The 11,702-nt window shown below is 48.8% G+C and overlaps 1 protein-coding gene across 1 annotated transcript; it reads right to left on the bottom strand.

Annotated features, from left to right (window-relative positions):
- Positions 1-1,069: 1,069 nt before the first annotated feature.
- TMEM213 (transmembrane protein 213) lies at positions 1,070-4,994 on the bottom strand. The gene is made up of 3 exons (XM_062491545.1): positions 4,015-4,994; positions 1,722-1,775; positions 1,070-1,239 (listed from the first exon to the last, which is right to left on the bottom strand). The coding sequence occupies exons 1-3, from the start codon at positions 4,094-4,096 to the stop codon at positions 1,070-1,072; spliced, it is 306 nt and encodes a 101-aa protein (XP_062347529.1). The 5' UTR covers positions 4,097-4,994.
- Between the last annotated feature and the right edge of the window lie 6,708 nt (positions 4,995-11,702).

The raw sequence follows: 11,702 nt of genomic DNA, 5'->3' as shown, positions 1-11,702 counted from the left end.
CAGTGGTGCTTTTTAAAGTTAAAAGTAACTTTTTATGTTTTATTTCAGTTGATCTCCGCCAGATTTGCTAACATTGTGTAGGTCTAGGTAGGTTTAAATTGATTTATTGTTTTAATAACAGATGGAAATAAAACTGGTGCAACTGCACCAAATCAGAGTTTGACTGCAGTGAGGCAAACCATCCTGCATGAATATGTCTTCCAAGAATCCTGTTTCTAATAATCTGGGTTGAGTAATTCCTTGTTAATATAAGCTTTATCCATATAAACCAGTCAGTGAGGGTCCTTCTATCAAGAAGAATGTTTAGTATCATCTCATATAAATAGGAGCAGTTTTGGGCATGAATTGGATATTCTGGTTTAAAACCTGCTTACCACAGTTCAGCTTGGCTTAGTTGCTCAGGCAGGTGGAAGCTGAATAAATACAACCAACATTCAATTCCTGCAACACAGTTCACATCTAAATGGCTCTGGAAAAAAAAAAACAGTTTTACTTTCAACCTAGCCCAAACAATCTCTAAGTTTCCATAAGAAAGTCTTCCCTTGTATCAGTTTTAAATATTGCAGGTTAGTAAGTGAAAAGGACTCATGAGAAAGACTCACTAAAGTCAATGAATTACTTCCACTTACTGATGTAACCTGGCCTGTAGCTGAGAAATGGCTCTGATAATGCTGATGCTCCAGAAAACAGCTTTATTTGCCCACTTTCTGTGTCAGAACCAAAGGTCGTGCACGAGGTTGTCTCGAGGAAATGTGCTGTAGGTAACTGGTCCCTCAGCCTCTCCTCCTGTCACAGCAAGCAGGAGAGGGCTCAGGGAAGAGTGGGGGTTTTTGCACTGTGGCACTCACGTGGTGGCTTGCAGGGGCTTGCCTGCTCCACACCTTGGCTGGCAGCTCCATCCTGCCAGCAAGGGTGAAGCCTCAGCAGCTGCCCTGCTTACATCTGGCCTTTGTTTGGTGGAAGGTGTTTTCCCTTTCTTTTTTGTTTCTTAGCAAGTGTTTGAAATGCTTTGTCAGTCTGCCTCCACCTCAGTGCTCCCCAGTGCTGCCACTTGCCAGCTTGCTCTGCTTCAGGCCACCAAGTACTTGGGTTCGTCAGGGCGGAGTTTCATGACCTTGTCCATGCAGAGCAGGATGAGGGTCAGGAACCAGAGGCTCCAGCCGACGGCCGCTGCGATCCAGCCGTAGTCATCCATGCCCGAAGGGCAGCACGTGGCTGCTTGCCTGCAGAAGTTCACACCTGGTGGAGGAGAAATGAAGTGAGCTCACGAGAGGCCAAGGTTTCCTTTACCGGAGAAGGCAGGTGCCTTCTGCCCTATCACTGTGCCTTGGCATCTTTCCCCTAAACCTGACTCTTAACTTGGTGGATGACTCTGGAGTGGTGGTGGGATCTCGGGTTGTCTGGGGCTGGCTGTTTGGGTAAGGCAGTGGAAATAGGCACACTTGGGAACCTGTTATGGTGGGAACCTACAGCCAGGCAGTCTGGCAGAGAGCTTTAGGACACAAATTAGCTATGAATTAGTCTGTTCAAAGCTATAAGTCTGTCTCAATGTACCTAAGATGATACACCATGACAGTGGAGAAGTCTTAGAAATGCATCCTAGAGGTTGACCCACAATGGAAGACTTCAGAAGAGATAAGTCCCTTTCCAGGACAGCTCTCAGTCACAGTGTAGATTCATCACGTAACTTTAACGGGTAGCAATGATTTATGAAGACTTACTAAGACATGGTGGTTCGTACTCAGTTGTTGAAACATTGGAGATGTCTTCAGCTGCTGCCAGAAGGAAAGCACAGGAGAAAAGGTAAATTGGATTGGAAAAGCCGTGTTTGGCATCAAGCAGGAAAATCTGAAAGCCATTGGCCTTGTAGAGGTCTGTGGGATGGAAACAACTTGAAGAAACTAAGTTCCTGCCCCTAAACATTGCTGCATTAGGATATGTTTCCTTATGCCACCACTTTTAACACCAGCTCCAGAGACTTGCTCTAAGAGCATCCCTCAGGTGAATCACTGCACCTCTGCCGTGGTGTGACCCTTGCTGAGCCGTTCTCTCAGAGCTCAAATTAACCACTGTCCTTGCCCAGGCTACAGGGACACAATGGGCAAGCATGGAAATGGGAGAGACCGTTCAGTGGCATGGACAAATCCATGGCCAGCAGGCTGTACTTCTGCCTCCTTTTGCCTTTAAAAAAATCCCAGGGTGCACAGGAGTCTGGCAGAGCCGAGGGCTAAGCCCACTTTTGTGGAGCCTCAGCAGATCCACCAAGGCACCAGGGGAAACTTCGGCTTTGCTACAGGTCATAGCAACTGGAACTGCTCTGGCTGGACTCTGGTTCATACCAGCAGAGTAACGAGCTCAGGTTGGAAAATACAACATCCAGAAACAAGTAATGAGGGAGAGGCCTGCAGCTTTGATAAAGGTTTTGCCTCTTTATCCTGCTTCCTACCCAGAATCAGCACACACACACACTGACACAACTCTATGGCTGGTGTCCAGCTCTCCAAATCTGCACGTGGTGTCACAGATCAAACCCTCCTTAGTCCTCCTAATACTGCCTTGCCCCTCAGCCTCAGCATGCTCCCTGCAGCACTGCAGGATCAAACCAGGACAGCTGCAGGATGCCTGCAGGGGTAAAAGCACAAGCTGCACTGCTCCCTGTGCATCATCTGTTTATCCCCTGCTGCAGAAGGAAGGGATTCAGAGAAACACCCCTTCCTGTGCTGCCACGAGCAGCACAGCTCAAGTTCAGCTGGGCAGAGCATCCCCTGCACAGATAGATGAAAAATGGCCTGGAGAGGCTCCAGTAGTGAGGACACTGGCTGCATGCAGTAGCTCTAATGTACTGCTGGTCCACAGACCAGGCAGAAGCTATTGAGAGAACAGTTTCCAGTCAAGCCATCACTCTGAGCTGGTAATTTGGAATGTAATAGAGAAAACCAGCCCCAGCTTGATTTCACCAAAACTGCAAAATAATAGCCCAGGTTTAGTTTCAGCTGAGGAAAACAAAACAGAATGAGATATTTGACCAAAGATTTACTTTGAGTTTGGTGTTTTCCAAGTGACAGCAAGTAAACTGAGGTTGTCTGTGGGACATGTTCCCCTTGGGGTCACCTGCTGTTGCCTAGCTCTGTGTTTTGAGCTGACCCACCACCAGCAATACCAGAGCTTTCCCTATGGCCTCTGCCACGCTCAGAGTGGGCCACTGGGCAATCTGCTTCAGGGAAGGGTCTGAGTATTCCCCATTCTTCTGTGTGACCCTCGTAGGATTTGCAGAATGACCTTGGCCAAACCCATAATTTGTTTTCTCAGTTAATAAGTACCTCAGGGAAGCACTGGGAAGAATCATTAAAACCTGTGTATGACCTGTCAAAGGCAGTACTGCAGAATGCCGAGTGCTGGTTTGTGTTTATATTTCTTGCAGCCCAAAGAACAGGCCGTCAAAGCCAGCCCATCTTTAAACATCTTCAGACTCATCTCAGCTCATCTGGGTCTCAGCTGGTGCTGATAAACAAATATAAGCAGTAGCCTGGTGGGAAAGGAGCAGCTCACAGGTCTCATTTACATTTTGGTTTCAAGCAACTTCTACAAATAAGGTGGCACCAAAAGCACATTTTCTGCAAGGAACTTTAATGGGAGCGAAATTGGATGGCAGTGATCCTAGTGGGTGGCATTGTAGGTGGTCCTTTGCCTTAGCAAGCAGGAGAAGGCCAAGTAACTGTGGTTCCCATCTCCTTGCCCCTCAGTGGAGCAACCTGCAACTCAACATTTACAGTGGCTCTGTAAATACCTGGCAAAAGAACATCCCTTTACAATGATGCTGTGATCAGTCATGTCTAATAATTCTCATTAGCATTAATTAATTCCAGCTCTTTATACATTTTAGGTGAAGCGAGGGAGTGCCCCTTCATTTTTAAAGAGCAAATTACTGTTGGTGGGCAATGTACCCAAGTATTGAGAGGACTGGGGGAAAAGGGCAGGGTATCAAAACTGGAGCATAAGAGAAGAGAGAAATACCTGCTGAGCAGGAATCCCAGAGGGCAGCGGTGAGGACGAGCACAGCGAGGGCTGGCCAGGGCTCACAGGAGAAGTGCTTCATGGCCAGGGTCCCACTCCCACTCCAGTGTCCACACAGAGCAGGTCGCTGTCGCTGGCTGATCTGGTGGAAAAAATCCTCGATGAGCTCAGGGAGCCGCTGTGCTTGGCAGAGGGTGGAGCAAGGGAGCTTCCTGCTGCCAGGACACCTTGAACTTACCTGCCACAACCAGGTGAGGAAAGAGAAGGGCTCTGACCAAAACAGCTTCAGTGGGAGGTGGATACCAGGAGGTGGCCCCTGAAGGTTTCTCCCCAGGATATTCTGCAGCTGGAAGGAGGAAAGGTCTCCAGAGCCAGCCCTTCCCAACAGAGTCCCAGGCAGCTTCAGTCTTTTTTGTCTTTTTTTTGGTCCTGTGAAGATGATTTAATAGAGCAGGAAAGGAGCGAAACTTTGTCTCCCAGTTTGCCTATTTTTTTTTTTTTTTTGGCATGTTCACTGGGTTGACTTCTGCAGTGCTGCTTTTTTGGAATACCTGTGTGGAATGCCAGAAAACAGCAGCCTTATGTCTGCTGCTGTTCTTTCCCTGTGAGCACAGGCTTTCTCCCTGCCTCCATCACCCTCTGCAAAGTGATTCTGGAAAAGCTGTGTTTTCTTCTCTGGTGGTTATTGCACCTCCTCCTTGAGATGTGCAAAGCCAGAAGCTGAGCTTTCCTGCAAGCATAGCTCTGTCTGCAGACCGGCAGGATGATAGAAAAATGAGTAGGAATTTTTCTGCAATCCTGGCTGGAAAAATCACACTGTTGAAGTGTGTGTGGCGTTGTCCTGGTCTGATGACCAGCACATATTGCTCTTCTTCCCCAGGCTGTTGGCTGTGCTTGCTCCCATCTTTGGCCTGATGATGTCCTTGTTAGAGAAAATACCAGGCATTCAATCAGGCAGGAAGGTGCTGGGAGAGGTGAGCTCTGCAGAGAGCAGGTTGCTGGTGCTCTTCTGCAGTGGTCACTTGTGGCTTTGGGTGCTAATGTTAAAGGGGCATGTCTGGGGCCTGCTGTGGATTTGCTGACTTCTTAGAGGAGGCACAGGGCAAGGTATGTGGGGCAACAGTCCTTGTAGGACAGAGAGCATTTAACAGTTTTCTCTATTTTCCTTTCCACGTGGCTGAAACCCACAGAGAAGGGCATAACAGGCTTCCCATGTGAATGGCGCACACCAAGGTACAGCTCTGCAAAGCTATGAGATTGATTTGGTCTCCCTTCATTTAAGAAAAACCTTGACAGAAAAACCCACGTGAACCCGCTTATCCTCGCCGCAAAAAATGCTCTGCTCCCACCCGGCTGTGAATTTTTCCATGATGTATCAGGGCAAGGCAGCCAGAGGTTTCCATGGACAGAGGGCACACTGAGCCTCAGGTGAAGGCAGGTCAGCTGGGACAGGTGTGGTTACCCACCTTGCCTCCCTGTTTTCATGTCAACACGGCACTGGTGCTGGCAGAGCTGGGGCTGTGCTGGCTGGTCCGTGACAGCCACCTCCTGCTCCTGCCAGGATGCACAGCCCTGTCCTTCAGCTGACACCCGAGGTGTGGCACAAGGGGAGTCGTGCTCTGCTGGCAGCCAGGCCAGGGGTGTGACCCCAGCAGCCCCTGCTCTTGGCCTCGGTAGGCAAGAGCCATGGCAGGAGAGATGCTGTGAAATGCTCAGAGCTGCTTGAAGTTCACCTCTGGGATAACCTTCATCTCTGGCTCATTTCAGTGTCTCGGTCCTTTTGTGGAGGTTGCCTTTAGTTTGTGTATTTTTCTGAGCTACCTCTTGCATCAGAACTGAGCCTCAGCTCTTTAAGTGGGAAAGGCCCTCTGCTCTCTGCCAGATTCACCTTTCCCTTCTGAATTTCTCACCTTTTATTCCCACTGAAAATTGACGTAGCAATTAATTTTGCAAAAGTAAATGAATTCAAAAGTGCTCTGTGCAGCACAAAATGCTTGAGGGGAAACAAAAAGACAAAACTGCTCTGCTATTCCATGAATGATTCAATTTTTAATGAAATCTCTTTTGAATTTTAACTATTAACTAAATACTCTGTCGGCTTGTAGGCAAATGTCCCCATTTCTAAGGGATGCTGAAAATGCGATTGCACAATTAACATAACGTGTTTCTTTTCCTTTCCAAAGTGTGTTCCCTCCATGGTTCAGAAAGGGCTGCTCCAAAGTCTCCTGGAGCAATGAACAAGCTGCGCTTGGCTTCAGTGATTTTTGGATCAGGTTGGAAATGAAGGCTTTGCTTGATAAGCTCAGACACAATGGGAACCCTGAAAAATCATTTCCTGACACAGATTTGGATATGTTTCATTTCTTCTCCATAACACATTTATATTTCAGTGCTGTGACTGCCTGAAAAGTGATAAGACACTCCAGAGCCTTCCCCTAATTTCTATTCCTGTCTCCCTCCATGAGGGTGCCCTGGCACTTTGGGCACAACTGCAGGCCCTGCAGAGATGGTGCTTCCTTTCCTTGGGCTCCCATTTTCATGCAGTTCTCAAGACAAGACTGTTTAAAATTAGGTACTTCCCCAGCTCTCCCCTTGTCGACCCTCCCACAATGTGTAGGGCTGCTGGGCAGCTTTCCCTGATGGTTATGAAGGAGGCGATATCTCCTGTTAGGTAGATTTTGTGCCACCAAGAGCTTCATGGCTAAGATTCTCTGGTGACCGAAGTATTGCCCTTGACGCATCACCAGGTGTGGCTCTCAGAAAATGATTACCTTTATCACACACACACACTCACTCTGTGTGTGTATATGTATCTTCTGTTTACATAGGCAACTGGTTTACATTTTTCATTCCAAATGAAATCTGATTGTTGCTGCAAAAAAAGCTCAAAATTTTAAACCTGCTGCCAATAATGTATCCATCAGGGAGGGGGGCAATTCGTTTGCTCTCTTCAGTGATGTGAAAAAAAGCCATCTAAGATAAAGATACCTGTGAACAGGGGAGTTGATTTTTAAAACTCAAAGAAAAAAAAATGTCAACACCACAAAGGTTTCACTCTTTAAATGAAAGACGGTGAGAGAGAATGTGGTTTCTACAACGCAGGAAAGCAAGTCTAGCATTTTGGAAAACTCACAACCCTGCCCTTTGTGTTTTCCAGGCTGGGGTTGGTATTAGAAAAATGTTGAGTCTGTGGCCCTACTGTGACCCCGTGCTGTCGTTCTGGAGACCCCAGTGAGAGGGCTCAAGACCAGCCAGGCAGTGAAGGGCTCAGAGAAAGGATGCCTTCAGCTCTCTGGGCAGAGCTGTCTGCACCAACAAAGAGCCCACTGATGGGGCTTCTCCAAATGGTGCCTCATGGCCAGCCATCATCATCTCATCTGCATTAATAGGATTATTATAAAATAATGTTCTTACTTCCACATGCCAGAGGCATGAAATAGGATATGCTTTCTTCTTCTCTCCTCTCTGCTTCTCACTCTGGAGGGGTGGGGGGGGGCGGGTGGGGGAAGGGCAGCAGAGACAACTTTATCCCTGTTCATTCCTTGGCTAACAGGATGGAGCAGCCAGCTTAGTGCAGCTTGTTCTGGTGATGAAGTGTGCTTTGGGGACCCTTCTTGCTCCCCCAGCCTCAACAGCTTTTTGGGGAGTAGCTGAGTGTAACTGGGGGGAACTGAGTTCTTACTCCTTTGAGCAAAGAGGAAGCAAAGGCTGGTGTCATCAAATGAAACACGGGGGAACGGTGTGCTGTGGTTCAGAGGTGAGGGGAGTAGCCCGAGAAGCTGTTTCATTGTTGTGTCAATATGCACCAGTTTGGAACGGAATGATGACTCCTGTTTTTAGTATCACTGCATGGGCTGGAAGGCAAAGTCCTTCCTTTGCCACACCAGCTTCTCCACAGCCCTGCATGGCATTCACATGGTGACTGGCAGTGACTTCACATCTGCCTTATCAAGGAAATTTCCAATTTCCCTGCAGAAGGTGCTGACTTTCATCAGCCTTTAATCCCTTGCTTTTGGCAGCACTGATAGAGAAAGCAGAGCTGACCGTGGGCTGGTCCAGGAGAAGCACGGTGCAGCCAAAGCAGGTGGGAGCCCAGGGAGCCCCACAGCCAGTTCTTCTGGATGGTTTGCTCAGCAAAATGCACGTTTTAGGCCTACCTGTCAAAATTACCTTGTGATTTTTAATATCTTCTTTATTGGGTCACACAGCTTGAGACAGCTGGACTTCAGCAAGCAGCAGGACCCTTGTCACCAAGCTGACCTTGGGAAGTGGAGCAGCTCTTTGTTGCTTTTTAATAGAAAATCCCTGCACTGGGAAGCCCCTCTGCTGTTGTTTATTTTTTTGCAGTGCTCCCATGGACTAACTAAACCCTTTGGCTTGCTGGGTCAGGGTTACTGGGTACCTCCAAAAGAACAGGTTTGAGAAAGCATTTCTTTAAGGGTACTTTAAGATTTGCATATAGCCATGCATTTTCATTAGTTCTTCTGTTGAAAGGAAGTTTTTCTTCTGGGTTGTAGATTTATTAGTGTCCCAGCCAGCCTTTTTCATCAGGGTGAAACCCTGCCTCATCAGTGGGAGATGAGCCATCGGTGTTATGAGGGGCCAAATTTCTCTCTGGAGTCCTTGCTTTAGTATGTGAAGTGGCAGAGAGTCTATAAAGCCCCTTTCCCCCCCAGGATTTGTTATGTCAAGGGGTGGGAATGAGTTCCCTGCCAGCACTGCCCCTGGTTAACAGAGCCCCCGCCTTCCCTCCCTGCTCTATCGCCCTGCCCGACCCCTGCGCCAGGAAAATCATTCATCTCCCGTTGTTTCCCTGTCCTTTCCCAGACTGCCCTCGGCGAGGAAAAACCAGCGAGAAACAGCGCAGGAGTTTTTTTCCATCTCGCTGGAGGCTGATGCTGCCTGCAGAGCTGGCACACCGCCGCTCCAAAGGCTCTGTCCCTCCGGCTGCCCGGGGCCGTGACGGCCGGGTTGTCCCGTCTGCTGCCAGTCACAACACGCCTGGCACGGCCCTGGCACGGCCCTGGCACGGCTCTGGCACGGTCCTGGCACGGCCCTGGCACGGCCCTGGCTCGGCCCTGGCACGGCCCTGGCACGGCCCTGGCTCGGCTCTGGCACGGCCCTGGCACGGCCCTGGCACGGCTCTGGCACGGCCCTGGCACGGCCCTGGCTCGGCCCTGGCACGGTCCTGGCACGGCCCTGGCTCGGCCCTGGCACGGCCCTGGCACGGCCCTGGCTCGGCTCTGGCACGGCCCTGGCACGGCCCTGGCTCGGCCCTGGCACGGTCCTGGCACGGCTCTGGCACGGCTCTGGCACGGTCCTGGCACGGCCCTGGCTCGGCCCTGGCACGGTCCTGGCACGGCCCTGGCACGGCCCTGGCACGGTCCTGGCACGGCCCTGGCACGGCCCTGGCACGGCCCTGGCACGGTCCTGGCACGGAGGTGGTGACCGAGCTCGGTCCCATCCACCTGGGGGCTGGCCGGGGACAAGAAAGGGTTTCCCTTCTCTGGTCCAGACCAGTCGTGACCTTAAAAGCAGAGGTTTGCCGTGCCCTGTGTGGGACGGGACATTTGGGCAGGGCTGCCCTCCCTCCCCTCCCCTCCCCTCCCCTCCCCTCCCCTCCCCTCCCCTCCCCTCCCCTCCCCTCCCCTCCCCTCCCCTCCCCTCCCCTCCCCTCCCCTCTCCTCCCCTTCCCTCCCGTCCCGGTGCCGCTGCAGAGCGCTGCTGTCATTGTCACCTGCGGACGGACACACGGACACACGGACAGACACCGGGCACGGCTCACCCTGCCCTGCCCTGCCCTGCCCAGGGAGAGGAAAGCAGCGTGCAGGCTGCCAGGTAAAGCCCAGGGACACCTCCTGCACCTTCTGCCCGGGGATCTGCCCTGCCCACCCCCGATGGGAACAGCGGCCGGGAAATGTGAGGGATTGCTCAACTAACTCTTCTTCTGCCAAAACAAAATCTCTGGGGGGCAAGGGAGAGTAGGGAAGGGGGGCGGTGATTTTGACAGAAGTATTGCTGTCCAGCAGGTGCTTTCAGGCAAGCCTCCTGCATCTGGAGGAATGATTGAGGGGTGAAAGCTCTGCTTTCCTTGGAGAAGGAATTTATCTCGTTCCAAATCAAGACAGAAGTGATCTTTTGGAGTTTTCCCTGACAGATTGCCAAGGAAGAGTAGAACCCTGGCTTTGGACGGTTTGAAGCAGCTTAATTAAGAGATTTCTAAAAATTTTATTTTAGTTTTGTTCTATTACTTCTCTATTACTTTTTAAATGGAAGCTAACTGCAGGTTTGGAAATACAAACTGCTTTAGATTGTAGTTCCTTTACATTTTTCAGTATAAAGAAAGTGGAAACTTGGATGATCTCATAAACTTTTTGATTTACTTACTACAGATTTACTTTGCACGAATAGTGAGTCTCTTGCAGCTTTTGAAAAATGCAGTTTGATGAAAAATGTCCAACCAAATTTAAAATGTATATACTCAATCCATTTAAGATGGCACATGATATTTTCCTTTAACAAGCTATTAGTTATCATATATTGTATTTTCAGCATCTTAAATTTTTGAGTGAATGGGTACAGGGGGTAGGAGAAAGAAAATTCCCAGCAAATACAGACCTGTGACTATCACGCTTCTGTTAAACAAGCCTTTAATATCTTGTGAAATGCTTCTCTTGTATTTAAGATTAATCTTTTTTATGTCACAAGGAGAATTCATAGAATCCACAATTTATTTAAAAAAAGGCTGAAAGACAAGGTTCATAGAGACAGAAGGGGTTAAAGACATTTGACTTGCTACCCTTATAAGAAGTAGAAGTGAGGCCATAAAGAGATTTTGTTTTGCTATTTATGAAACATAGGCTTGCTGCAGAATTAAATGCATGCAAGAAGTGTATCTATTTGCATGTTTTTCTCTGGAAAAAGATAATTACTGTGTTTGTGCATGCTGATCAGTTAATTTTGTGTGAGAACAACTAAAGACAATTTTATGTTCAGGTTATTCATAGTAAATAATAAGCATAGAGACGAGAGGAAATTTTGTGCAATGCATGTTATTTCATGTATCTCATTTTGAAAGCAGCCCTTTATGAGGAGAAAATTATTTTGAAATCTTAAAGGTTGTTTTAATTTCAAAAAGAATAGTCTGCTCTTCTCCCCCCACCCATATAACATGCTCCAGATGGTTTTGCAATGTTCACACTATCAATGAAAGTGATAAAAAACCAGTCAGGTCTCTTTCACTTGTCTAATTGCAAGGTGAAATTATTGATTGGGTGGGATGGTTGTTGTGTTTGGGTTTGTTTTATTTTGTTTTGTTTTGTCCGTGTGTTTAAGGCAAAGAGAAATCTAGTTCTTTCCAATCACAGCATCCAAAACCAAAGTACAGAGCCTGAGTGCATTGGTCTGAAGTGCTTGGTTCCAGCAGAGGACAGGGCAGGGTATTTGCTCATCATTTGTGACAGGAAACTGGTGACTGTCTCCTTTTCCTGTGGCACACACACACCTCAGCATCTATCACTGCTCTGCTGGGATGAAGCCTCATGTGGGTTCAAGGAGGCTCTTAGGGGGTGAAGGACCCCTTTTGGAGGACACAATGGGCAGCACTGGGTCATCTTCCAGCGTTCACTTTGACTCAGTGCCCCCAATGTTCCTGCAGAGCTTGGCACCTTCCTGACCTGCTCGGGCAA

This window comes from Cinclus cinclus, chromosome 4 (genome assembly GCF_963662255.1).
Source record: "Cinclus cinclus chromosome 4, bCinCin1.1, whole genome shotgun sequence".
Classification (NCBI taxonomy): domain Eukaryota; kingdom Metazoa; phylum Chordata; class Aves; order Passeriformes; family Cinclidae; genus Cinclus; species Cinclus cinclus.
Note: the sequence above shows the minus strand (reverse complement) of the source record. Positions and strands in the feature narration are given on the sequence as shown.